Here is a 26,612-nt window from a genome sequence, read left to right on the forward strand (position 1 = left end):
GCCTCCTCCTGTCCTTTTAAATGTAATCCAACTGGGGAAGCTTTTCCTTGCTCTAGATGACAATTCAAAAGATTCCATGTTTTTTGGTTTATTCTTATAGAATAAGCAAAGCTACAGTAACTTTAGGTCTCAAACACTATCTCAATTTAGGAATTAAATTACACAGTTCAAAATATTAAATTGTTTCTAATCCACAAAGTTAGTTTCCAAGTTAATTTACAAAGTTAAGGCAGTTTGAGTAGTAATGGATAATGCAATAATATATAACCTGAATAAAGAGCCAAAACAGATTTAATTCACTACTTTCCCTATACGGCCATCCAAATGAGTGTTAAAATTTTCTGGTTAGGTCCCATCTCCACAGCCAGTTTGCGTATTTAGCTCATCTCAGAAATCTTCCAATGATTTGAAAGAAGATTGCTGCGATGAAATCCCTGGGTTTCACCTCCCTCTTTGTTCCACAGGTGAATTCCTTTCTCTTAGTTTAATTTCTTTCAACACGTACATATTGAAATTCACAATATGGACATGGTCCCAATTTGGTGTTTACAGGCAAATCAGAAATGAATAAAGTGTGATGAGTAAAGCTTGATTTCAAGCTATCTCGTCTTGCTCTGTTATCTATCATCTATCTATCTGCCTATCTACGTATCTATCTACCAGTCAATAGATATATAAATGGTATGATACTGTTTGTAGGTGGGATCAATAGGCAGAATAGATACATATGCACACATAAAGTTACATTCCAGTGGGAGTGGAGAGAGCGAAGAGGCTAAAATGAGTAACGGAGAGATTTTTTTTAAAAGAAGCAAATTGCCACATTTGCTTTATAGAGACACAAGCAAAATATCTGAGGGTGGAAGACAGGGTGTATTGTTACATCTTGCTGGGGGAGATCATGAAACCTGACCTAGCGAGCTCTTCATGGTCTGGCGTTCCCTCCACCTCTTTAGCCCAATCTCCCCGAACTCTTCCCCCGCCCTCCGTGTCAACTACAGTAACTTTCAGGTCCTCACACCAGCCCTGTCCCTTCCTCCCTAGAGCCTTGGGACATACTCTTCCACCTGGAATTGTTTTTTCATCATCACCTCAGAAAGCTTCCCTACGTAGGTCCTACATAAGGCCAGGCTCTCCACTATTCTCACAGGACCCTGTGTTCTAGCTGATACCCCTTAAAATTGTAATTAAACAACCAGTGTAAAATTAGATGCTCAGTCAGTGTCTTTCACCTTCCCAGGGATGTAGCTCCACAGAGGAAATGCATCTGTCTTGGTCATCAATATATTCCCAGAACCTGTTAACAATGCCTTGCATATAGTAGGTACTTAATAGATATTTTTGAATGGATTGATACAGGTGACATTTAGGAGTTTTTCTCCTCCTCTTCTCCCTTTCCTCTCTCTTCCAGCCGAGCTCACCTTTCTTTCAATGCCTTACGCCTGATAATATTCTGTTCTTTTTGTTCTGCATACCTCACAAGTCCTCCTGCAATCTGCTAGGACCAGTCTGTGCATTGAGAGAATACTTCCCATTTGTTCTTCTATGTATATCTCATTCTGGGGGACATAATCTAGGTGTTGCGAATAGTTCCTTCTGAGACATGGTTTAGGGTTTGTCTGAGAGGAGGCTGATGCTCAGTGTGGTCTTTGGACAGGAGCATGGGCAACACTGGGCAGCTGTTTGAAATGCAGTCTAAGCCCCACCCCGAGTCAGATTCCACCTTTGAACTAGATCCTCAGGTGACGCTCTAGAACAGCTTATCCCCTAGGATTAGATGGATGGAGAAGAAAGCAGGTTCAGTCCTACGATGCATCAGCTGTGTTGTCTCCCAAGAAGATAAGGAGATGGAGTTAGGCATGCAAGAGTTTTATTGGGAGGTAATAAAAGAGAGAGAAGAAAACCTGCAGAACTCATTAGGGGAAGCCTTCTGACCATGATGCTGGTCTGACCCCTGTGAAATAAAGAGGGGAAGAAGGGTTGGATAGGGAGAGTTTCAGCCTGCAGTATATTCCTTACAAAGACTTGGCAAATCCAGTGGGGAGATCCAGTGCAAAGATTGCACAGTAGCAGTGTCTGCTCTGGGCAGAAGTGGCCCAGTCCTTGTAACCCTGCAAGCTCAGTCATTGGCAGAGGGCTGCCCAGGACGACTGTGGCCTCTGCATGAAAGCAGAACCAGAGATGCTAATAGCTGTAGGCTGTCAGCTAACTGCACTCCTGGAAGCTAAAAGGTAAGTTCTTTTCTTTAAAGGAGATCCTAGCAGTATATCTCCATGGCTGTCCCATGTAACATATGAAGATAATTTTGCAAGAAATCTATGAAAGCTAGTAAATGGATGGAAAGCAGATTTAAGAAAATACCACATTAAAGGAAGCCTGACTTATGTGCTTTTCCAGGACTGTTTATGTTACACTCATTCTTCAGGGAACAGTCTCCCCAAGGGCCCCTGGAAGACAAGGTCCAGAGAACATTTTCTCTTAGGGAGTGCAGGGAGAGTCCACGCAAACCAATATGGTATCCCTGTCTTTACAAGACGCATGAGTTAGTAAACGAGATACAGTGGTCCCGGGTCTCTGAGTTCACCCTGTGCAAGCTCAGTAAGCCCCAGGCTTCCCATGGGCAGACCGCATCCTGATTGGCAAGCTCAGAGCCAGAGAAAGTGAAAACCCAGAGGAGATAGTGGGAATCGCAGAGGGGAGGGCAAGGCCCTGTGGTTAACCAGTGATGCCTCCACATACTGATTTTCACTCATGCACGTCTGCAAGGACAGCCAACTGCATGCACAAAGTCGCACACGAGAGCTTTGACCCATGCCAAATTCACATCCACCCTCATGTACACTTTAAAAAGCTATGTGCACATATAATTGTCCAACCCTGGCATGAGATTGTATGTCCACACCCTGCTATTTCAACAAATACTTGTGTACCTGGTACCAAGTTTCCAAAACATCCCCTGTGTGCAGATCACAGACAAGAGGCCGTAATATCCACATATATAAACACCAAACAACATACAGGAACAAAAGTAATCAGACATTCAAAAATTCAGTGATTTTATGGCCATTTAAAACCAGCAAAGATCTGGAGGCTGTTTCTGGACCTGCCAGACATGCCTTGAAAGATATTTCCCTTGGCTATAGACGCCCACTCAAACCCTGCAGGAGCAAGACAGGGCCATAGCCTGGTGTGCTAAACCAGGACTTAGCCACCCTGCCTCCTGTAGGAGGGAGCTAAAGCTCTATGATGAGGGGAGAGAGTGCTTGCATCTAGAAAGGAGGTTACACATTTCTGCAGAGGAGCAGAGCGGAGGGAGCAAGGGCCCAAGCTCTGCTTGCTTGGGTTTGAATTCCAGTTTCACCACGTTCTACCTGGATGGCCTAGGGCAAGTTGTCAGTCTTTCTGTCTCATTTTCCTCGTGTATAAAGTGAGAATAATAGTACTTACAAAATAGGTTGCTGTAGGAATATTTGTACAGTACTGAGAATGGGCCTGGTGCACCATAAAAGCAAAGTTAAGTATTGGCTGTTACTGTAGTCCCGGGAATTCTCCAGCTCTGGAGATTCACTACCCCCACCCCACCGGCTACACAGCTCTCCAGGCAGTTGCTAGCTCCCTGCACCAGGCTGAAACAGCTCTCATCACGATCTCTTTACCCCTCCTCCCCTTGCCTGGTAAGGTTTTTGCAAATGGATTTGTGGAGAGGGCAGAGGGATTATGTGTCTGCACGTTTGCAAGGATATGAGACCAGGCAGCGACTGTCCAGACTCCTGCAGCGCTGGGTCTGTCTTGCTGACCACGGCTGTCTGGACTGGGAATGAGGGCTTTTCTCAGGGTAAGGGCAGGGGCGCTGCACGGTTTCAGCCGGATACCTTTCGGCTGGTTTGTAGGAAGGTGAGAAGAGAGATGCTTCTCCATTGGTCTGGAGATCTATCTATATCTATCTCTGTCTGTCTGTCTGTCTGTCTGTCTGTCTGTCTATCTATCATCTATCTATCATCTATCTTTCACAGCCCATAGCTCCACCACTCCCCTTCCCGTGTGTAATTCTTCCCAAAGAATAGCGAACCATCATTCCTCCGCGGGAGAAATATAAAAAGAACTGTTGTCTCTTCTCTCTTTGACTCAGCTCAAAGCCTCATCCGTTCAAAGCAAGACAATTCATTTCCCCTTGAGTCCACTCTGCGTTCAGCGGGTTCCCAGGTGAACTGAAATCCAGAACTATTCTCCTCTGGTTGCCCTAGGAGTTTCAGCGCTCGGTACAACCTGTTCCTCCTTCCTCCCCACTCCCTCCCACCCAAGCCGGGCTGCGCCCTTCTCAGCCCCTCTCCCTCCCCTGCCTGGTGCCCCAGCTGTGCCCTCCTGAGAGGCACCCGCTGCCTCTGACAACCGGGAGGGGAGGCGTGAGGGGACGCAGGAGGAGGAAGAGGGGAGGAGGGGAGGCGGGGAAACGCGCAGGGTGGAGGCCAAGCGCTGCCGCGCTGCTTGAAAGGGGCAGCTGAAGGTTGCAACTGCTGGAAGGAGGCTTTTGGCTCCTTGGTAACGGGCTGCCAGCAGAGAGAAAGGCAGAGAGCAGGGCAGCGGTTTCTTGACGTCAGGACCCAGTGAGGCGATTGCTCCAGCAACCCCAGCCTGCTCCACTGTGCGCCCCGCCAGACGGCGGGAGAGGAGCCCCGCGCCAGGCGCCCTCTGGGTGTGAGCAGGTGGGGGTGGGGGGTGGGAGGGTGTGGACCGAGGCACAGCATGCTCCCAGCCCTCGGGCCATGGAGATCGCCCTGGTGCCCCTGGAGAACGGCGGGGCCATGACCGTCAGAGGAGGAGGTGAGGCCCGGGCGGGCTGTGGGCAGGCCACGGGGGGAGAGCTCCAGTGCCCCCCGACGGTTGGGCTCAGCGATGGACCCAAAGAGCCGGAGCCGAGGGGGCGCAGCGCACAGAGGGGCGCAGAGCCGGGAGGGCGGCTTTTGCCATCGCTACCCCAGGAGCTGCCTCGGGGAGGCCAGGAGGGAGAAGGCGACCCCGCCCTGGGCCTGGCGGAGGACCAGGTGCTGAGGGCAGGGGCCCTTCACCACCAGCGCGTCCTCATCAACATTTCCGGGCTGCGCTTCGAGACGCAGCTGGGCACCCTGGCGCAGTTCCCCAACACCCTCCTCGGGGACCCGGCCAAGCGCCTGCGCTACTTCGACCCCCTGAGGAACGAGTACTTCTTTGACCGCAACCGGCCCAGCTTCGACGGCATCCTGTACTACTACCAGTCCGGGGGCCGGCTGCGGAGGCCCGTCAACGTCTCCCTGGACGTCTTCGCAGATGAGATCCGTTTCTACCAGCTGGGGGACGAGGCCATGGAGCGCTTCCGGGAGGATGAGGGTTTCATTAAAGAAGACGAGAAGCCACTGCCCCGCAACGAATTCCAGCGCCAGATGTGGCTTATCTTTGAATACCCGGAGAGCTCGGGGTCCGCACGAGCCATCGCCATCGTTTCGGTCTTGGTCATTCTCATTTCTATCATCACCTTCTGTTTGGAGACGTTGCCTGAGTTCAGGGATGAACGCGAGCTGCTCCGCCATCCGCCCGCACCCCACCAGCCTTCCTGGCCCGCCCCGGGGGCCAACGGCAGCGGGGTTGTGGCGCCTCCCTCTGGCCCCACGGTGGCACCTCTGCTGCCTAGGACCCTGGCTGACCCCTTCTTCATTGTGGAGACCACGTGCGTCATCTGGTTCACCTTCGAGCTGCTTGTGCGCTTCTTTGCCTGCCCCAGCAAGGCAGAGTTCTCTCGGAACGTTATGAATATCATCGATGTGGTGGCCATCTTCCCCTATTTCATCACCCTGGGCACGGAGCTGGCAGAGCAGCAGCCGGGGGGCGGAGGAGGGGGTGGCCAGAATGGGCAGCAGGCCATGTCCCTGGCCATCCTGCGCGTGATCCGCCTGGTCCGGGTGTTCCGCATCTTCAAGCTCTCGCGCCACTCGAAGGGGCTGCAGATCCTGGGCAAGACCTTGCAGGCCTCCATGCGGGAGCTGGGCCTGCTCATCTTCTTCCTCTTCATCGGGGTCATCCTCTTCTCCAGCGCTGTGTACTTCGCAGAGGCTGACAACCAGGAGACCCACTTCTCCAGCATCCCGGATGCCTTCTGGTGGGCAGTAGTGACCATGACTACGGTGGGCTATGGGGACATGAGGCCGGTCACTGTCGGGGGCAAGGTCGTGGGCTCCCTGTGCGCCATCGCTGGCGTCCTCACCATCGCCCTGCCGGTGCCCGTCATTGTCTCCAACTTCAACTATTTCTACCACCGCGAGACGGACCACGAGGAGCAGGCGGCCCTTAAGGAGGAGCAGGGCAGCCAGAGCCAGGGGCCGGGGCTGGACAGCAGAGGCCAGCGGAAGGCCAGCTGGAGCAAGGGCTCCTTCTGCAAGGCTGGGGGTGCCCTGGAGAACGCAGAGGGAGCCCGAAGGGGCAGCTGCCCCCTAGAGAAGTGTAACCTCAAGGCCAAGAGCAATGTGGACTTGCGCAGGTCCTTGTATGCCCTCTGCCTGGACACCAGCCGGGAAACGGATTTGTGAGGGGGGATCCACGCAGACTGGTGGCAGTGGGGTGGGGACAGCAGAAGCCTCCTGAACCTGGATATGTACTTCATACCACAGAGTATTTCAAACCTACCCTATAACCTAAGCCTGTTCCTCTGCCTTTCACTCTTTCCCTCCCTCCCGCTCTCCCTGGATCCCCCCATTTTTCCTCTTCTTTCCATGACACCAAGAGTTGCCTATTTCTAAAAAAATACCACATTCCATGACGCAGGAGCTGTTGAAATGGTGAGCACTATGAGAGGGATGTATTTGTAGCCAGTTTCCTATACCCAGCAAAGGAATAACCCAAACAAAAATGGCTTTAAATAGCCTAGATCCCAAGAGATTTTTGTAACCACCCCCATCCATGTGTTCCAAATGTGCTTTACATGTGATTATATTTTGTGTATAGGGGGAAATATTTTTATGGCTGGTGAGTGGATTTTTGTACTATACATCAGATGGAGATATTTTGGATATATTTTGAAGACTTGTGTGGTATTTATGGAAGAGAAAGTTACTGTGATGTTTTTCTCTGATACTTAATATTATAGCCAGAGACTCAGCTGTTCTGGTTCCTGTGTCTGCAAGACTCTCTCTTTTCTGGGATGTAGTATAGGTGCTTTGCATCTTGGGCAGGGAATGTTCTGGAAGAAAGGCAAGTCTGAGTTTTTTTCTGTGCGCCTTAAACAATTTTTGTAACTTTCTTTGAAAAACACTTTAATGATGTTGGAGGAAGACTTCTGATCATTCATTCCTTTATTTTTATCCCCAAGAAATAAAATGTTACTTGGTTGAGGCAAGTGTTAGTTTTTCTACAGCTGTTGTTATTTTTTGAAATTGAAAAAAAAAAAGTCTGTCACTTGCTGTTTCTGGTTTTGGAGTCAGAGCAAATGCCACCTTGACTGGGGTAGAAACTTGGAACACTAACGATTCGATCATCAGCATCTTTTTCTTGGGCCCTCCCTGTGCCTCATAGATGGAGCGGTGAGTTCTGTTTGTCTCGGGCTGTTGATGGCTTGGACACCCCTGCAACATGTTGTCTGATGATATTAGACTCAGCAGCATGTACTGTGGATGGAGCTGAAAGGCAGAGGGGGTTCAGCCCCCACAACCTCCCCGCACCCCCCCACCTCAGACTCCTGCTGTGGTCTCCTGGGGCTGGATTTCTGAACCCTCCTTTGTCTGCAGCTTTTCAGCCCTACTTACTATGGCTCTCAACAACTCTGAGAAACAAGCCTGATTCTCATAGACATGTAAGCTGTTCACAAAACACAGCCCTGGTGTGAAAGTCATGGAGGGAGGGAGGGAACAGCACCTTATCAGTCTCTGCCAAGCGTGGTGTGCAGAGGAAAAGGCACTGCCTTCCGGCAGACACAGGCACTGAGAGGCCAGATGGAAGGATTTACTTGTCCACATTACGGGCTGGTTTCTACAGATCGCAGCCTTGCCCCGAGTAATCCCTGAACTCAGAACAAATCCCTTTGTTTCCTTTTCACTGGATGGTTGTAGAAAAACATCACCCTAGGTACAACACTAGCTGCAATTTCTCTCTGGGATTAGCTGTTTCTATAGGGCTCTGAATTCCTCGTGTTGCTTTTTCTGCCGAATAATCCAAAGATTGGTTGTTTCACATCCTCACCAGGGTGGGCTGGTGGCCCACCATCACATCGCCCCAACAACAGTGCGCTTAGTGGCTAGTTCTGAGGGTGTATCCAGGTCTCCATGGGGGCAAAGGAGGTCTACTAAATTGATGTCTGGGAATTGTGGATTTAAATAAGACACTGGAACAATAATAAAAGCCAGGGTTTGTGACTGCCGGAGTCATTTCCAGGCAGGAACTGTTCGCAGCAAATCTGAGGCAGAAACAGAAGGATTGTGCAGGCAGGGCTCTGTTGTTTTTCATTACATGCTGAGGCAAAGGAAGAAGAACAGAGACACTTTATTTATTTATAATTTACAATCTGCGTAAAAGCAGAGCATGTTGCCAAATCTCCACTCCACACAGCCTCACCTCCAAGCCCTCTATGGCCTTGTGTGGCACTGGACCACCCAGTCCCAGGCTTCACCCTCCCTCCCTCCCTGAAAGACAGAAGAGAAATTCCCACCTGGACCTTTGGCCTAAGAAACAAAGGTCTTGGTCTGTTCCTTTAGGCTTAAGAAACAAAGAGCAATGCCCAGATCTTAGATGTGTCCAGGTGCCGGACAGATGTTGGTCCAAATAGAACAGCCTGCACCTTTGAAATGTCCAGTAAATGGGTGCAAGCTTATATAAATCCTCAGGGATGAAGTGGAGGAAATGAGAGAGTGAATGAATCTCTCTATTTTGCATAGGAGGAGGGGATACTGCAGAGCAGGTTTACGTAATGGGTCAAGGGGGTTTTAGAGGGAACCCCGGAGTTGGGTACCCCAGCTCCCTGCTGCAGCTTCCCATCCTGGTGGCTGGTGACGTGGTATCTGTCCTGGGGCACTGTGAGGGGCGCCCAAAAGGCAGTGCAAGTATTTCAATCTCTCCGTCTTCTCAGTGCACCTGTTACTATGGTTCTGGAAATAGGCTTCACTGTTTCACTCCAGACACCACGGTTCCCCTGTCCACGTGATTAGCAGGAAAGGAATCCAAATGTCAAGGCTCTTACTCAGGCTGCTGAGGGAAGGGGCCTCTCCTGCCCCTCCACCCTCCCCTTCTCTGCTGTCACTGATTTTCCACCGCCTTAACCTTCCTGAGATTAGATCAAGTGGCTTCAGTCAAGCTTTTTATCCAGATGTTGCTTCTTGGCCCACAGAGCAGGGAGCTCTCTCTGGCTTTATAATCTACCAGCTTCGGCAGCCGAGACAGGGAGAGAGAGGTGTGCTGGGTCTGTGTACTCGTGTAAGGACAGCTCCTCAACTGCAAAGCATCTGCCCCCCTTTTCCACTACCCCCTTTTGTTTTCTCCTTCCTCTATGCTCGCTGAACCCTAAAGAATGACAGGTTCAGAAAAAAAAAAAAATGTTTTTTTCACATGCTTTAAAAGCCCCAGCTCTTGACATGCCCTGCCTGGGCCATTCCCTGGAGGGGAAAAATGAAACAGAGTGGCAACCCTTGAAGACTCTTTCCACAGTGTTGGGCTTTGAGTTATTGTAGTGTTAATAATAGGAGCACTTCAGGTTTGGAGCGGATGGGGCAAAGGGTTTCTCTTGGTGCAGGGACACCTTGCTCCTAGTCCCCTCCAGAAGTGGCAGCCTGTGCACAGTGGACTGTGACCCTGGGTGAAGTTCATGTGCTCTGCTCTGGAGTTGGACCTCGGCAGCACATCCCGTGTTTCCCTGAAAATAAGACCGGGTCTTATATTAATTTTTGCTCCAAAAGACGCATTAGGGCTGATGTTCAAGGGATGTCATCCTGAAAAATCACGCTAGGGCTTATTTTCTGGTTAGGTCTTATTTTCGGGGAAACACGGTATCTACTCAGTAGCTGCTTCGGCCCAGCACTCCTTGGTGTGCTGGGGACACTGGAACAAATAGTAGGTCATGGTCCCTGCCTTCATATGCTTCCAGTCCCAGTGGGGAAGCTATCAGCATAAAACAAACCATGCAAGACAGTATGTGATCAAATGCCTTAGAGGGGGTTCTAAAATGAGGTGTTACCAGACAGGAGTGGGAGAGTGAGCAGCACTAGAGAAGAAAAAAGAAGCTTCTGGAGACCTGGATGGGTGGCTAGGAAGAGAGGAGGACATTCAGGATGGGGAAACTGGGAACAGTGGGCTGGAGGAGAATGGCTGCCCCCATCACCATCATTCAGCGATGGAGCCCAGAGTTACAAGCTGGTGCCCTTCCCCAGGACCGCAGTAGGAGTTCCAATTTTACCAGTGGCAGGGGACTCAGCAATTGTTTAGAGCAGAGGTTGGCAAAAGTTCTGAAAAGGGCCAGGTAGTAAATATAGGCTTTGTAGGCCAAGAGGCAAAAGTGAAGCTATTATTGAAGGTACTTAGATAACTATTTAAAAGGCAGTCGTTTGAAAATGTCAAGACCAGCCTTAGCTTGAGAGCTATACATCCCTGTCACATCAGCTTGTCAATCACACAGAGGCTGCCTCCTGGGCAGCCAGTAATGCCTGGGGGCCCGACCTGACTCCTGATTTGATTTGAATTCCTTGAACTTGCATTTCTTGCAAATGCCAACCCCTGGCTTGGGGACAGGATCGCAGGCTGGTATTTCCTAGACCAGGGACAAACTTCTTAGAAAGATGTAGCTTACTTCCACCTCCTCATGAAAATCAGATTTTTCTAGGTGGTCATGGGACAGGTTGTTCCATTTCTAGGGAGGAGGAAGAAAACGCCAAACTGGAAATGCTACCTACGACTCTGGGCAGTGGGTTTTCCCTGAGCTGCTGGTGGAAGTGGGCCCGGACTGCCAGAGGGTGGGCCGCCTTCCCCTTCTGCCCCTTAGTCTTTTTCTGGACATGGCATCACCTAGGAGCCTTGAGAGTGCACTTCCCCGCCCCTCGTCACATGACTCTCCTCTGACGGTAGAGATGGGCCCTGGGCTGGCGTGGCCTGTGTGTGCACACGGAGTGCTTAGGGCGTGCACGCGTACAGGACTGTTCATGGTGGGGGAGGTGTGGCCCAGCCTGGAGTGAATCCAGACAGAGCAAGGTGCTCGTTACCTTCCCTCCTACCTGGCAGTTGTTTTCTAATGTCAAACTTTGCACCGTGCAGTGTTTCTGCTGGAAGGAACCTCACAAATAATCCTGCCTGTCCCGCTCCTTTCACAGATGAGCAAACTGAGGCCCAGAGAGAAGAGGTGATATACCCAAAGTCACACCTCCTGTTAAAGTAACCTAGGACCGGCATTGATTTCCCTGACTCCTAGGCTGGATTTCTCTGTGTTCCGCTCTGCTCCTTCTGCATGAAGGTCTCCAAGTTCTCATTAAGTTGTCCCCACCCCGCCTCCCGAGGCACATCCCTGCCACATCAGTTTATCTGCTGCCTCCTGGGTCTCCAGTCATGCTTGTGAAGCCCTGATCTGTCTCCTCTGATATGATTTTATTCAATTTAAACTGCACTTCCCGCAAATGCCAAGCCTGTGTAGGCAGTGCAGCTGCAGCACTGTGACGAACGGGCTCCTGGATACAGGCATCTCGCGGTCCAGGAAGGAGACTGAGACATTTCTAGTCCGGTGTCCTTAGTTCTATCGCTCATTCATCATTCACTCATTTATTCAGTCCTCTATTCATTCAACAAATGTTTATTTGACAGCATTATTTACAGCATTAGCAGGCACCATGCTAGGCCCTGGGAATAACTGGCAAGGGATCTTTCCTGATTGGTTTTCCAGTCCATTGGAGAGAATCGACAATCAAGTAAGCAAATGAACATTTTGCTAGATTTTTTTTTTTTCACCCCGTTTTGGAAATGAGTTTTCTTTTCAATGCTATTTAGTTCTAAAAGCCCGCGTGTTTCCTTTTTCCTACCACCAAGCTAGATCATTTTTAAATTGAGGTAAGAACCACGGGGGAAATAAGCAATATTGTAATTGGGGGAGAGGTGTACTACTTCAGAAAGATGCGTGGTCACAGTAACATGTGAGTGAAGCATGAGAAGGCATGAAATGAGGCGGGAGTGGGGGACAGGGATGTGGGGACTCGGGGGGTATTAGGAGGGAGCACATATTTTCCTGAAGAAGCAGAAGGGTGGACATCTCAGGCAGAACTGGTGGCCTGGAAACCCAAGGCCCCCTGGAGAGCTCCGGGCAGGATTCTCAGTCCCAGCACCACCCCTGGCCACTCAGCACCGGGAGCAGGAGTGTAGCCCTGCCATGCCAGGCAGCACACCCAGAAGAGATGCAGGGAGATCATCTCAGCAAAGGAAACACAACACGAATTTCTGTTGCATGGCAAGCGATGGGTTCAAATCTGATCTTTTTTGTTTTTAATTTGTGGGAGGAAGCCAAGATCCTTAATGTGCTCTTGATTCATTGGCCAACTATGAGAAGACCCCAGCAGATTTTTGAGTTTGTGTCAAAAGGAGGCATGAGCAATCTGGGGCTGAGACTGAGGGCTGAGGCAGGCCCAATGGTGAGAGGTGGGGTGCAGTGTGGTGGGGAGCAAGAAGCCCTGCAGACCTGTAGTTCCTCATAACTATTCTAAGACCAGGAACAGGAACTAAAAAGTCTAAGAGGGCATGTGGTGGGGTCAAGAAGAAAGTATGGTTGGGGAAAGCCCAACTTCTGTGTTCAAAGCATGTCATTGCCCTGAAACTCAGAAGGAAAGCTCCACATGCACCTTGATGGTGAACTTGGCTCGGACCCCCACAAGCATGCTCCTTTGTGCTTCTCTCAAGATTAAAAGACTCCGGTGGCGGGGACAGTGGGGCTTCCCCTTTCAGCCTGCTCACATCCCCGCTCCTTCTGGTAACTCACCGATAGGCATTGAGTCTTCCCCATGTGTGCAAGCCTCATTGGAGACAAGTGGAACAGGGAGGTGTGGACTGAGTAGGAGCCGGAGCGAAGTGCTGACCAGCAAGGAGGCTCTGCGTGAGCACCTCCTCTCACTGTGTTCTCTGTACCCTCTCTCCTTTGTGACTTTCTGTGCCCAGGAGAAGTCACTCCTGCCTCTTGCAGGTGTCTTCCATCTGCTGGCACAAGCCCATCAGTCCTGAGTACTGTGGTGGGGGTAGGAATGAGACCGATTCTGCCCTCAAGTCACTCGGAGACTGATGTGGGCAGGCCCCACCTGCCTGTACAAAAGGAGACACGTGCAAGAATCATAACAAAGAAAACCCAAAATAAAACCAAAGAACGAGCTGTAAATGTTGCTGAGAAATACAATTGTGCTCAATCAAAGGTTTTGGGGATTGATCTAAGTCCGGTGTAGTTATTTGAACCAGGGGTACTGGAAGAAGTGTGGGGTTAGAACCAGTGCGAAGCAAAGAGAACATAGATTTAGTGTTTATTAATATCAAGTCTTCCCATCCTCCTGCCCCTGTGAACCCTCCTGTCAGCTCGTGCAGCCCTCTTGTCTCACTCGCCACTCTGTTCCTTGAATTGGTTGTGTGAGTCGTGTCTTCGCTCTCAGATTGGGAGCTGCCCTCCTTATGGCAGATGGTGTCTTGTGACTCACCGTGCCTGTCAGCTCCTTGAACACGGCCTTTGACACAGAGCATGCTTGTGTGCTCCAAAATAGGAGAGATCAGCAGTGCTGAACCCCAAGTTTTACATAGAAAGAAAAAGTTTCGCCTTTTTTTCTTTAATCTTCGGTTTTATAGTGACTGATATCCCGAAACATCTGAAGGCTATTAGGAGTTTTGGCTTCATGTTTTGGTCACCCTGTAATTTGTGTTCCAACACAAGACCTGCCCTTTGGGAACTTCTGAGGGCTTATAACATGACATGATTGCAATGTAACATTTATTATAAATTTTCAAATTACCGTGATAATGAAACTGCAGATTTATAGAGCAGCTTTGCTCCAAAGAGTGCAAACAGCTGTCCCTTTGGCATGTAGTATAAACAACTGAGATCATTAAAGCCTGAATAGGTACCTCTCAGCCATCCACGCCAGTTACCGGAAATGGACAGAAGATGCCCATGTACATCGTTTTGCTTTCCTCCCCAGCTGATAAAACTTTCTATTACTGCAATAATTTGCATTTTTTAAATGGATGTCACCTGGGAAATTGAGGCAAGTGGACCCAATTGTGCTTAAGTGGCCAAGGCATCCAGTTGCAAGGAAGTATTTCTCACAAAATATCTAGTTTGCACAACAGACAGTGATTTGTGCTGCTGTTCCTCTGTTGTACTCTCTCTATAGTGTACATGATACTATATTATTGTTATTTGTTGTTCTTCTTGGGTTGGAGTAAAGTCACCTATAAATCCCACGGCATTTGGACCCCAGGTTGACATGGGGTCTGCTTTTATTTCCTCTCTGCCTCCAGGCCATCCTACATATGTGTTCCAAATTAATCTCTCCAGAGGACAACCCCTACCATCAGGTCTTTTCAGGGCCCTTAAACAGAATAATTCCAATCCCTTTCGCCTGACTTTTAAAGTCTTCCATAATGTAGTGCTAAATCTTCCTTTCCAGCCTTTTCCTTCTCTATGTCATCTACCCCCCAAGGACACCTGTACTTTGTAGTTGCACTGGACAAAGTCCTGGCCCCAGATGACACCCATTGGCATGATTTCCCATCAGTCATCCTCTTGGTGGGATTACCCGACTTTTATTTTTGTCTCTTGAAATTCTACTCATCCTTCAATGCACAGCTCAAATATCTTCTCCTTAAAGGAGCCCTCCAGTCCAAAGCCGTTTCCCTTTCTTTGGCTCTCCTATCAAAACACATTCTAGTCAAACTATGGTCAGTTGTTTACCTACCTCTCTCCCATCCAAGTTCAAATGAACCCTTCTTTCAGAGCAGAAATAGGCTCATCATCCTCCTGTTCATCTCAGTGCCTAGAATTGGGCCTGGAATATAGCAAGTGCTCAAGAAGAAGGCTTTCTGGGCTGACTTGACTCCGCTTATGACTTCTTGCCTGTCTACCGTAGAATTAGGTCCTAGGCCTTCTAAGCCACTGGGCATATAAACTAGCTTCGTTAATATCTTCATATGTGGTATGTTGATGAGGTACTTGCTATGTGTGAGGAACTGGGTTAAGCCCTTAACAAGCTGTTTTTATAATGCAATGAAATACATCACTCTGGGCCTCCCATATGGAATGTTGTAGAACAATCATTGATACAGCCATTCCCTGGCATCTAGGAAGCTGTAGAAGAATGTCCTTCATTTGATAGGTGTCATTGCTCTGTCTTCACTTAGGATGTGTGTAGATGGATGGATGATAATATTTCCCATGAGCTGGGACTCCTAGAATTAGAAAGATGGTGCACTCTCTGGGTGAGGACTCCGGGGAGTGTTTCAGAGACCAAGGAAGAGTCATACGGTGGGGATGGAAGAGAGAATGATCTGAGGGATAGAGGTGGAAGATTGGAGAAATTGTCCCTCTACATAAAAAAAAATAAATAAAAAATTGGTGAGGGATAGAGTGACTATACATCAACTCTGCCAAGGACAGCTAAGAGTATACCTGTCGTTGGTCAAGGGAGTCTTATTAATTATTTCTAAACTCCATCCCCCTCACTCCCAAAATGTCTCAATTTGGGAAATAAGTGAATGGCCACTCAAGTGGAGGTGGGGGGAGCAATAGAGGTGGTGGTGGTCTCTGTTTCTATCATTCTCTGCTGTTGTCTTCAGGGGTATCCCTGAGTCGCCAGGTTGGTTCCCTGTAATACCAGCAGTCTTGGTCCCTGCAGGGGTAAGTATAACCAGGCCACCATGCATTTTCTGAGCTCCCATGTGCCAGGTGCTGTGCTAGACGCTGGGATTTAGGCACAGAGAAGACATTAGGGGCCTGGGTGGCTGAGTAGTCCACGTCCTCAACCCCAGTCTGAACTGGATTATATAATCATCCAGTTCCAGGGCCAGGGCTGGATAAAATCTTTAACCATTTTAAGCCCTGAAAAGAATATGATGCTCCCCCAAATGTAATTCAAAGTCAAAACAATACTAACTAAGAAAGCTTCCATCAGTTCTAATATTTTCCTTGATGCTTTTACTAAAATATCAACTGTCAAGTTATTGGAAAGAAAAATTTGACACCCCTGTTGAGCCAGTGCCCTCAGCTCAGGTTGCCTCTTCTTACTGGAGTATCTGGCACTGACCCAATCTCTTCCCAGCCACCAGGGAGCCCCTCCCCATCCTCCCCGGACCACATCACTGGGCCCAATCAGGGGTACAGGCAGTTCTGTCTGGGTGGCTCTTTGGAATGGGTGAATGGATTCCAGATGTTGACAGCTGGCAGCCACCAAGGCAGACCTGAGTCCAAGCGAAGCATGGAATGTCTCAGAGTCACACAGAGGTTTTTGTTCTGTAGCTTTGAAGGGGATGATGCTCTGATGGCACCGAGGCGTGGTTTGTTGGGTCTTTTCTGGAAAACACCGAGAGGGCAAAGCTGAGGAGTAAGTCTCTGCTGTGAATTAGTCATCACTCCTTTCTGATGCTGTGCCTAGACCACACTCGTGCTGTGGAGAGCACAAGGGATTTATAGTGTGGACCCCGAATTTCCGAGATGGAAGGGAGTAACCTGAAACAAAAGAATGATAGACTCACAATGAAAAATGCACGTTAATGAGACATTTGAATTGTATGATGAAGAGTTTGTGGATGAGGTCTGACCATGAACTCATTAGACTTCTTTTTCAGCAAATGTATACATACAGACCTTCAGACATACAAATAAATAACTATTCAAAAGGGTCATCTTGGAGAAGGCCAGACATCTCATTAGAAAATGCTGCCATTGCTCAAAACACTTTGGAACTCTCCTTTGGGAACACATTCAGATTTAGTTCTTACAGTTGGCAGATATCCCCTTATCAAATGGCAAATTCCCACTGAATTTTAAGAAGCTAGCAGTCACTCACACTTTGGTATGAACTAGTTAAATCAAATGCAACTTAACTGTATATAATCTGAGAGTCTACGAAATGGGATTTTAAGCAGAAGGATATATGGTGGGAGGTAGAGCTTGGCAGCAGAATGTTGGACAGCAGAATGGGTTAAAGAATTGTGGGGAGTGGAGAACTTAGGGTCTCCTGAGAGCAGCTGGGGAGTGTGCTGTCCCCCAGGAGGGTGAAGACAGAAGGGCTGGGATGCAGGGCTGAGGGTGGGAGAGGACTGAGAAGGCATAAAGCGGAGCCTTGCAGCCAGGACATGAAGAGGCATCCAGGCAGTCAAACGTTTTGGTTAAGTGGGAGGTTTGGAGGCAAGGGGATCTAAGTTCAAACCGTAGTTTTGTCATTTATTAGCTTGTGACCAAATGTAAGTGATACCTTTCTAAATGGCATGCCATAAAATAGTTTTTTCCAACTACCATGTTTCCCCCAAAATAAGACCTAGCTGGACCATCAGCTCTAATGCGTCTTTTGGAGCAAAAATTAATATAAGACCCGGTCTTATTTTATTGTAATATAAGACCCGGTCTTATCTAACATAATATAACACCGGGTCTTATATTAATTTTTGCTCTAAAAGACGCATTAGAGTTGATGATCCGGCTAGGTCTTATTTTCAGGGAAACATCGTATATAATAGAAATAATAATAAGGCCTTCTTTCATAGTTGTCATAAGGCAACTGTGAAATAAACTACTTAGATATTTGTTAGGCGGAAAGCTCTTGGGGAAGGTCAGTAATTGTTATTATTATCATCGTTATTGTTATTACTATTATTGTTTAAAAGTCCAGGAGAGAGCCTACAACAAGCCCTGCCATTCAAAGTGGGACCACCATCAAACATAATTCAGCAACGTTCACTGAGCATTAATATCTCTTGTCCTGTGCTAGAGCTAGAAGACATAAAAAGATGAATTGAAGGGAATTATTTGCCCACAATCTAACAGCCCAAACTAAGCACACTAATGTCAGAAACAGATGTAGAAACCAGGTGTCTGAGGGGGCTCTGGAAGGATGGTGGAAATGTGCACAGGTGGGGGAGCAGGCAGGGTGATCAGGAGAAGGAATCCGTTTGAGCAGAGGCGTGGAGGTGGGAAGGTCTGGGGCTGTGAGAGGACCAGGCGGTACTGCAGAGCAGGAATAAACTGTGCTGTCCCAGCGCATGGGAAGCGCTGCGTGTGTTCCTGGCTTCTCACCCGGCTCATCTCAGCTTGAGCTTCGTTTCCAGCAGAAACCTGAGCACTGGGCTCATTCCTGACCATGGCAGGTAGTGTACATATGGTCACTATTATGAGTTTTTAGTGGTTTACACTCAACGGTAAAAATCTGCTTGTGAACTGAGGAGCTACAGGGGAGAAGGAAAAGATGCCATTTCTTTTGCTATTTGATTTGCCCAACCTCAGAAATGAAACCTCTCTCAGACTGCCCCTTGCCTGAGACAAGGAGCTATTTGGTTGCGTATTCAAAAAGGTGTGAACGTTTGGATGTAGCGATGGTCCAGATGCCATTTAATATATGGATCTGACAAGCCGAGGCCTGGAGCAGATGGCCGCCACCTCCGCATCCCTCCTACAAACGAATGAGACCTAAGACCAAGTGGAAGGATCTTCCACCATTCGTTCCTGCTGCATGCGTTACAGCGCGGGAGTGGGGACCAGGTGGTCTAGAAATAGAGGGCCCAGGTTTTCATTCTAGGTCCAGCTACTTTCTGTGAAAACCACTTGGTGTTTTTCATGTGGGGATAATGGTACCTTCCTCATGTTTGGTTCGGAGAGTTCAATGTAATAGCACATGGCAAGTCCGTGGTGCATTGCCTGACATGCGGTAAATTGTGAATATTGTGATCCATCACTGTTATTCAGCATCTACTATGAGTCAGGTGCTGTGCTTAGTGCTACACATGAAGTACAGCCCTTGACCAAGAGGCATAGAAGGTTACAGCCAGCAGCACCTCTGAAGTCATTGCCATATCCTTTGTGTTTCTCCAGGGTTTATAGGCAGGGATTTGTAAGAGTCTCTTCTCTTCTACCTTAGCCCTTTTGGCAGACTAGTCATGCCACCTCTTCAGAATGCTTTCTGTGGTGTCCTGCCCAGCCAACCCCATCTCCCTAGCTCTCACCCAATTTCCTTCATGACACTTACCATTTTTTGCACTTACAATACTTATTTACTTGCTCATGGCCTCTTTCTCCTCCTAGAATGCAAGCTCCCTGAGAACCAGTACCTTGCCTGGCTCGTTCACCCTCTGTATCCCAGGAACACAGCAGAGTTTGACAAATATTTCTTGATTGATTGACTGTAGAATGAAGGCCGTAGGTTTTGGGATGGTACAGATCTGACAAAACAACTAGATTTTAAGTTGTTTCAGGAGGACGGAGGCCATGTTTCCTTTCTTGGCCTCCCACAGAGTTCTGGGCGCACAGGTAGTACTTGTTAGTTGATTGTTGAGTCAATAGCCGCAGAGTGGAGGTACACCTAGATGGAGTCAAGAGAATAATGAGATTATGGGTCTTGAGGCCAAAAAAAAAAAAGTATGAAACATTGTTTTTAGTGTAGAGGAGGTGTTATTATTCTGGTGTGGTAGGGACAAGTAGATTTATGGTCATTTTTACTGTTTATAAGTTTAAAAATGTGGTACATGAGCTTATACAAGAAAGCTGGAAGTTTCACAATTTTCCATTGCTTGGAAAGAGGGGTGACTTCCATCTATACTGGCATCCAGTCCTTGGGTCTACATGACATTTACAAATCATTTATCAGCACCGAACTCCCAAGAGCTTGCTCTGCCATTCTCCAAGATGTCGGCTGACACCCCTGACAGGAGAAACCGGCATGTATTTTGACAACCAAGTGGTTTCCTTAGCAAGCTGCTAGTGTTCTCAGGCAGCTCAGCAGAGAAAGCTTTGGCTTTCAGATCGAGTCTGTAACTCTTAAGGGCTTCCTCTTTTAAAAGCACATGCTGACTTCATTCTAAGACTGGTATTTGGATTTATCTCTGAGCTCTGTGAGGCTGACCTGTCTGTTGAGTGCAACTTAAAAAAAGCCAGTGAACTTGTAGCACAAACACCCAGAGACTCCAGAAAATATGTTTTTGGCCCCTTCTAAGAACTCAAAAGGGGGCTCGGCACCATGGGGTGGGGCATACAGTGAAGACACCAACAGTCAAATTGTGGCTTCAACTGAAGATGAGATTTAAGAACGCAAGGTGGTAGGGGCTACTGTAACTGCTAGTGACTATTTGCTGAGCACCTACTGTGTCCCATGCTTCATGGTAGACATTTTATATACATTATATCCAATCATAGAAATAACCTTGCCAGGTTTAGAGCCAAATAAATTTAGAGAAAGCATACAGCTAATAATTGGCAGAGCTGGATTCAAACCCACACTCTCTCCTTCCAGACTGTGTGTCTCTTTCTACCCAGCCAACTGGTAAGGGCTGTTAGGGGTTGACCATGGAGAAGCAAAGATCCGTGTTGGTGGGCGGTCCAGGTAGAGCAATGAAGATGCACTTTAAGGCAAACAGGTTGAAGAGTGGAAAGGAGGAGCCAGGCTGGGGAAGGGTAGAGCTCAGTAACAGGAAGGGGAAATTGTGATAGAAAAGCCTGGAGCTAAGTACAGGAGGAATGCAAGAGGATGAAAGTGACGGACTGTCTTGCTTGAGCAGAAGGTCTTTGGGCATTTTATAGGGTTTGTGGGAATTGTGGGAGCCAAATTGGGGAAGACAAGTTGAGGCAGGGCTGTTGTGGGCTTTGAAGAGCAGACTGAGGAGTTTGAAACTGATTCTGTGCTGTAGGTGAGGGCAACTGTGGATGGTTTCAAGAGGGGAAATTAACCTGATGAAAGTGGTATTTCAAGAAGACTGGCGCCAGAATGACACCTGGGAAATCTGGGGCAGGGACCCAGCAGTAAGGTTCTGTGATGGCAGAGACATAAGTATGCTCCCACTTCCTTGCTGGCTGCTCTGAGATGATCTCCCCTCCTCTCTGCTCATCTCCCCTTCAGCACAGCTGCTAATGTCCCGCCTAAATAGCCACAGCAGTTCTGTCCTCCTTAGGGACTCTGCCCAGCTCCTGCTAGGCCTGTGGCCTGACCCTCTCAGGCCCAGTGGAGCTGGCAACATGAAGTGGTCCCAGGAGTTCATACAACCAGACAAACATGGAATCAGAAAACATCAGCGCTGAAACGTGTCTCAGATGCCAACAATAGCAGTAGTTCTCAAATTTCAGTATGTATCACCCAGGCTGCTTCCAAAAATCCTGATTAGTGGGCCCTTTCCCCAGAGATTCTGATTTAGTAGATCTGAGGAATCCACAATATTGCTTGGAACTTTTTGTTATAAGCAGTAGGAACTGCATCTTGTCTGATTTAAGCAGAAAAGTAGCTTATAAAAAGGACATATGTAGCACACAGAGCCAAGGGAAGCTGGGCAGGCAGAGTTGTCCCTGGGACTATAGACTCTGATAGAGCAACGAAGGAGGTGGAATGACATCCAGAGAATCATCTGGTCCACCTGACTGCTAAACACGAGCTTCATATATGGAGCCTGTGGTGGCATTCACATACTCTGTACCCCTTCAGAAGGATCGTTCCTCAAACCTCCTTCTTGAACCTCCTGTCACCCGCCTTCTGGTTTTGGCCACTCTAGGTCCTTAACTATGGAGGCAAACTACTGTGTGCTACTTGTCATTTGATGTCGACTCCTTTTCAGATTCTCTCCCCTTCCAGGAAAAATGGACAATCATTTGTCCGTTGGCTAGAGCTAGGTATTGTGTTATAAACTTACGATGTTTTTGATCATTTTAATTAGACTTAATATTTACACAATGATACCGTGCACTGTTATACATTTCTTCTTTGCAATAACTCTGGAAAATTGGTGTCCTATGATCATTCCCATTTTACAAATGAGGAAGCTGAAACCCAGAGAGGTTAAGTAACATGCCCAAGATATACAGCAAGTAATGGCTTACCTGGGATTGAAGCCTAAGCCTTCTGGCTCTGGACTTTGTGTTCTTCTAACTACTGTACTGTCCTTCTTTGGAAGAGCTCTGTGACATAGATCAGACCTCTAAACATCACATCTGTAGTCTTTTTTTCCTTTAATGAAATAGGCTTTTATTGGGATGCCCACTTAATCTCTTTTGGCCCTAGAGACCTGTGATCAGTTAACCATCACCAAAGCTGCCCATGGTTTACATCCTGATTCCTTCAACAATCTCATCATCTATTATGGTAATCATGCCCACTTTGTCTCTAGTTACAGAGACACTGTCTCTAGTTACAGCCAGTACCTTTGTTGAACAATTACAGTTAGAAAATCTTTCTTGTCTTAACTCTCAAAACTGCCTCCCTACCTAGGTGTGAGGTATCACACATCTCCTGTGACTTGCAAAGGGCAAAATCAAAACTTCTCCCTCAGCCCCCCACCATCTGCAAAGCAGGCTTTAGTTTGCTAATATTTATTGAGCATTTATGTTTCCCAGAGACTGTTTGAAGTGTGTTACGTGTATTCTCTAATCCTCAAAACAACCATGTGGAGTAGGTACTACATTTACTGCCATTTAGAACTGCAAAATGAGGCAGGACAGTGTTATTTGTGTAAGATCTTAAGATGTAAATTGCTGAGCCAGGATTTAAAACCAGGCGATCCAGCCATTCACCTCATCCTTCTTGTCATAGCTTAAGCACGTTGTCTCTTGTTATGTCAGCAGTGAAGATTAATTTACCCATTCAACAAATATTTATTGAGCCTACTCTTGGCCAGGTGAGGGAAAAACAACATGGTCTCTGACTTTATGTAGATTAGTCTAATGGGGGAGAAAGACACTGATCAAATAATCCTATAAATCTATGTAAAATTGCTTGTGTAAAAAAAAAAAGCGCTGAAGGAGGTATCCATGGTGCTGTGAAAGTGCATAATAGGATGATTTTATCTCGTCGGGTAGGTATCAGATGGAGGCCTGAAACTACAAGGCCCCTTATGACAAGGACCCACAACTGCTAAAGGCCCCATGACCTCACCCCAGGTTCAGAAGCCTTGGGATGGAAGGAGAAGAGAAGAAGCAGGAGAATATGTCATGCAACCCTCTAGGGAGCGTCTCTTCTTCTGTCTCTTACTTGTTGCTTTTTCCAGCTCTGCGGTTGAAACTTTGAAAAGAGTGAAACATCTGGGAATCCTAGCGGTCACCCTGAAAGCTTAACTTTCCCAATATGAGGACTCAGCATCAGGTCCTCTGTGGTAGAAGAAAGTTCTCACAAAGAATCAGTCATGTCAGATCTATTGGGAAAGAAATGGGTGTCAGGTATGCAGGCCTCAGTAGAGAGGAGGGTGGGGACACCGTGGGAGCTGGAGTCCCCATGGCAGGTCCTAGAGAGGTAGAGACGCCCTTCTTCTGTGTTTGTCTGGTGCACCTTCTTTGGTGAAGTGAGAACAAGCATGAGGCCTCATTGCCTCCAAAGATCAGTGTATCACTGCATACATTCATAGGAGAACTTTGGAAACTCAGGGATCACACAAGTGATTTCTAAAGCATTTGACTATCTGGTTGTAGTGTATTAATTAGAAAGATTTCTCTATCTGTCACCTCTGAAGACCCTTGATGATGGAGGCTTTTTGTCCAGGTCTTTGAGTCCTTCTGCCCGCATCTAACTGACAGCCTGGGTATCAGAGACCCAGAAAATGGGGAGATTTCTATCACATAAATCCAGTTACAGAAAGGAGGCTAAACAACCCAAACCAAAGGTTTGCCAAAAGGAGAAACACAAAGGGAAAAGGAAAAGAATATGGCAGTACGAGTGGAGAGGAATAGACCTCGAACTCTTTGGGAGAGGAGCTGGAAAGTAATGTGGGGCCATTGCCCTAAGCAGTGCTCACTGCCCCCACACTTCAGAGGTGAGATACTTTGCCAGGTCCAGTGTGGGATGACTCAGAGCGCAGTCTGTCAGCCCATCCAAGATGGGAGCCAGGGTTGATACCCGAGGCTGGATGCCAGGACTCCAGGGCTAACCAGATAGCCAGCCTCCAGTTTTTCAAGGCTAGTGGATGGTATTTTCTTCTAGACCCACCAGTCAGAGTGACTTCACTGCCCTGAGAGCACACGGTGGGAGGTTTCTGCCAGCAGCACTTTCTTGTGAACAACCGGATTGCAAAAAACTAATAATGATAAGGAGGTGATTGGTACAGGGTTTTCCTACCGAAGGGAAACCTGATTAGAATAGATAAAAACAAAAAGAAACTTCTGTTCAAAGTGGAGATGCTGAAGGAAAGGTGGTAGAGGTGAATTGGTCCCACACATGGAGTCAGGAGACACAAGTTCCAGTCTCAGCTTTGCCACTTACTACCTGGCAACCTAATGTAGTCCCTTAAACTGTATTGGCTCTCAGCGCCCTTGGTTGTAAAATGGAGCTAATACTATCTGCCTTAGAGTTTGTAAATATTTCATAAATGATATAATACATTTTGAATGCAAGAGCTTTTTGAAACTATAAAATCCTTTGCATATGAAAAGGATTATTTCCATTAACTTGAAAATTAATGAAGTTAAAAGGATAAGCAGAATGAGTTTATTTCCCCTGTTGTATTACAGATCTATAGCTGTTGTTTTGTTAGTCACACTGTATCCCACGTGAATGACACTTCCAGGAGCGTAATGTGAATGGTGTCCCTTGTCATGGAAATGCAGTGGTGTCAAATCAGATGGAAGGTAGTCATATTTAAATGAAAAGCTTTTTAGTACATGATTCCAGTCTATATTCCATGAAACTATTAAATCAGCAAAACATTAATATGAAGCAATTAAATAGGTTACATTATGCTGCAGTAACAAAAATAACCATTCAAAACCCAAGGGCATAAAACACAAAGGTTTATTCCTTACATTACCTGTCCATTAGATGTTACTCTCACTCCCCACTCATTGGCTGGCACTAATCACATGACTGCAGCAACTCACAAACAGCCCAGAAAGAAAAATTCTGCCTAACAATGTAGAGAGCCATAATAGGATTTCTAACATAGAAATACTTGGGAACACTAATCACTGCCCCAATCACTAACTGAAAACCGACATCATCAGAATTTTATCTATCACTGTCAAGTAAGGCAGGCATCCACGGGTGATGGCCAGTGTTTAGAAATTCCACCTTCTGAAATGAGGTGGACGTATGATCTAGTCCTGAAGTTTACCTCGTGTCCCATTTGTATTGAAGCTACTCTGACTGCTATGGAAACTAACTTTATTTAACTATGTCTCCATTTTATATTTATTGAATCATAGCCTGGCAGAGGTAGATGAGACCCCAGGGATCCACCATTTTCGCAGATAGGGAACGGACCCAGAGAGAGACAAAGGGGCTTTTCCCAATCACACTGCTGGTCAGGACCTGGCCTGGAACCAGAGCCCAGCTCTCTTGTTCAGGTCTAGTTCACTGACCTCCACACCACGTTTCCTTATTGTCTTTGCCAGAACCAGATATTTGCATTGTGTGGTACCAGCTCTGGTCTTATTTTTACTGATACACCTGGCTCATCTGACAGAACTCACCTGCATTACTCCTTTTATAAAATACTGGAATGTTGGCTCAGCATGACCAACACACCCAGGCTTCTAATGTAACTCCTTATGTAGTGTCCTGCTTTCTAACATAGTCAGAAGTTTACTTTCGAGGACTCTGGTTGACCTATTGAGTTTACATGAGAAAGCTGTTTGTTGCAGTTATTAGGCAGTTTATAAGACCAGCCTTTTATCTTCTAATTACGTGTTCTAATGCTATGCTGTATTACTTGGTTAGCTACAGTAGAAGGAACAACCATGCTAAACTGTGAACTCCATGAGAGCAGGGGCCATTTTTGTTCAGCCCATCACTATATTTCCTGCTCTTAGGTCCTCAGTAAAATTTGTGATGTGAATGATTGTTTACTCTGGGCCATGTATTGTGCTAGGTACTTAAAAAACAATTTATCTTGTCCTTACAGCAACCTTGCAGGGTAGATATTATTAGTCCCATTTTACAGATGCACAAACTAAGGCTAAATAGTAGAGGCCATGTAGGTAATAAATACTTGAACCAAGGCTTAACCTAGGCCCATCTGGTTCCAAAGGCTATACTCTTTCCAAGCACTAGTGGTTTGTCTCTTTTTCTCAACACTTATAGCTCCACAAGTTCATATGCTTCTTAGGCTCAGCTTCATGGTATAAGCATCTTTGTTTGCTTTATGTTACCCAGAAAAAAGTGCCGTGCATGTAATAAGTAGATCATAAACAATTACAGTATTGAAACTATTAAATGTTGGCATAATCAAATTGAAATGATAGTCCCAGAAAACGTTGCTGAGTCTGAATCAGCTAAGAATTTATTCCCTGGAGTCACATAGATCTGGTTTTGAACCCCCACCCCCTCCCCGCTCTGCCACTGAATTCCAAGCTGTGTGAGCCTGGGCAGGCCATTTAAATTCTATCAGCTTCTGTTCCCTTATCTGTAATATGGTGATAAAAATCCCTAATGGGTGGGGTGGTTGTGAGGATCCATGAGATCACACAACCAAAATGCTTAGTAAAGTCC

At 47.1% G+C, this 26,612-nt stretch overlaps 1 protein-coding gene across 1 annotated transcript; it reads left to right on the top strand.

Moving 5' to 3' along the window:
* Nucleotides 1–3,037: 3,037 nt before the first annotated feature.
* KCNA5 (potassium voltage-gated channel subfamily A member 5) lies at nucleotides 3,038–7,358 on the top strand. The gene has a single exon (XM_019732068.3). It carries the CDS (start codon nucleotides 4,764–4,766, stop codon nucleotides 6,555–6,557), a length of 1,794 nt encoding a protein of 597 aa, XP_019587627.2. The 5' UTR covers nucleotides 3,038–4,763; the 3' UTR covers nucleotides 6,558–7,358.
* Nucleotides 7,359–26,612: the final 19,254 nt, after the last annotated feature.

The sequence above is a fragment of the Rhinolophus sinicus genome, chromosome 1 (assembly GCF_057876585.1).
Source record: "Rhinolophus sinicus isolate RSI-liver-muscle chromosome 1, RSI-T2T, whole genome shotgun sequence".
Classification (NCBI taxonomy): domain Eukaryota; kingdom Metazoa; phylum Chordata; class Mammalia; order Chiroptera; family Rhinolophidae; genus Rhinolophus; species Rhinolophus sinicus.

Bases quoted from the DNA above. Each gene is read 5' to 3' on its own strand.
- KCNA5 (XM_019732068.3), top strand. From the start codon at position 4,764: ATGGAGATCGCCCTGGTGCCCCTGGAGAACGGCGGGGCCATGACCGTC.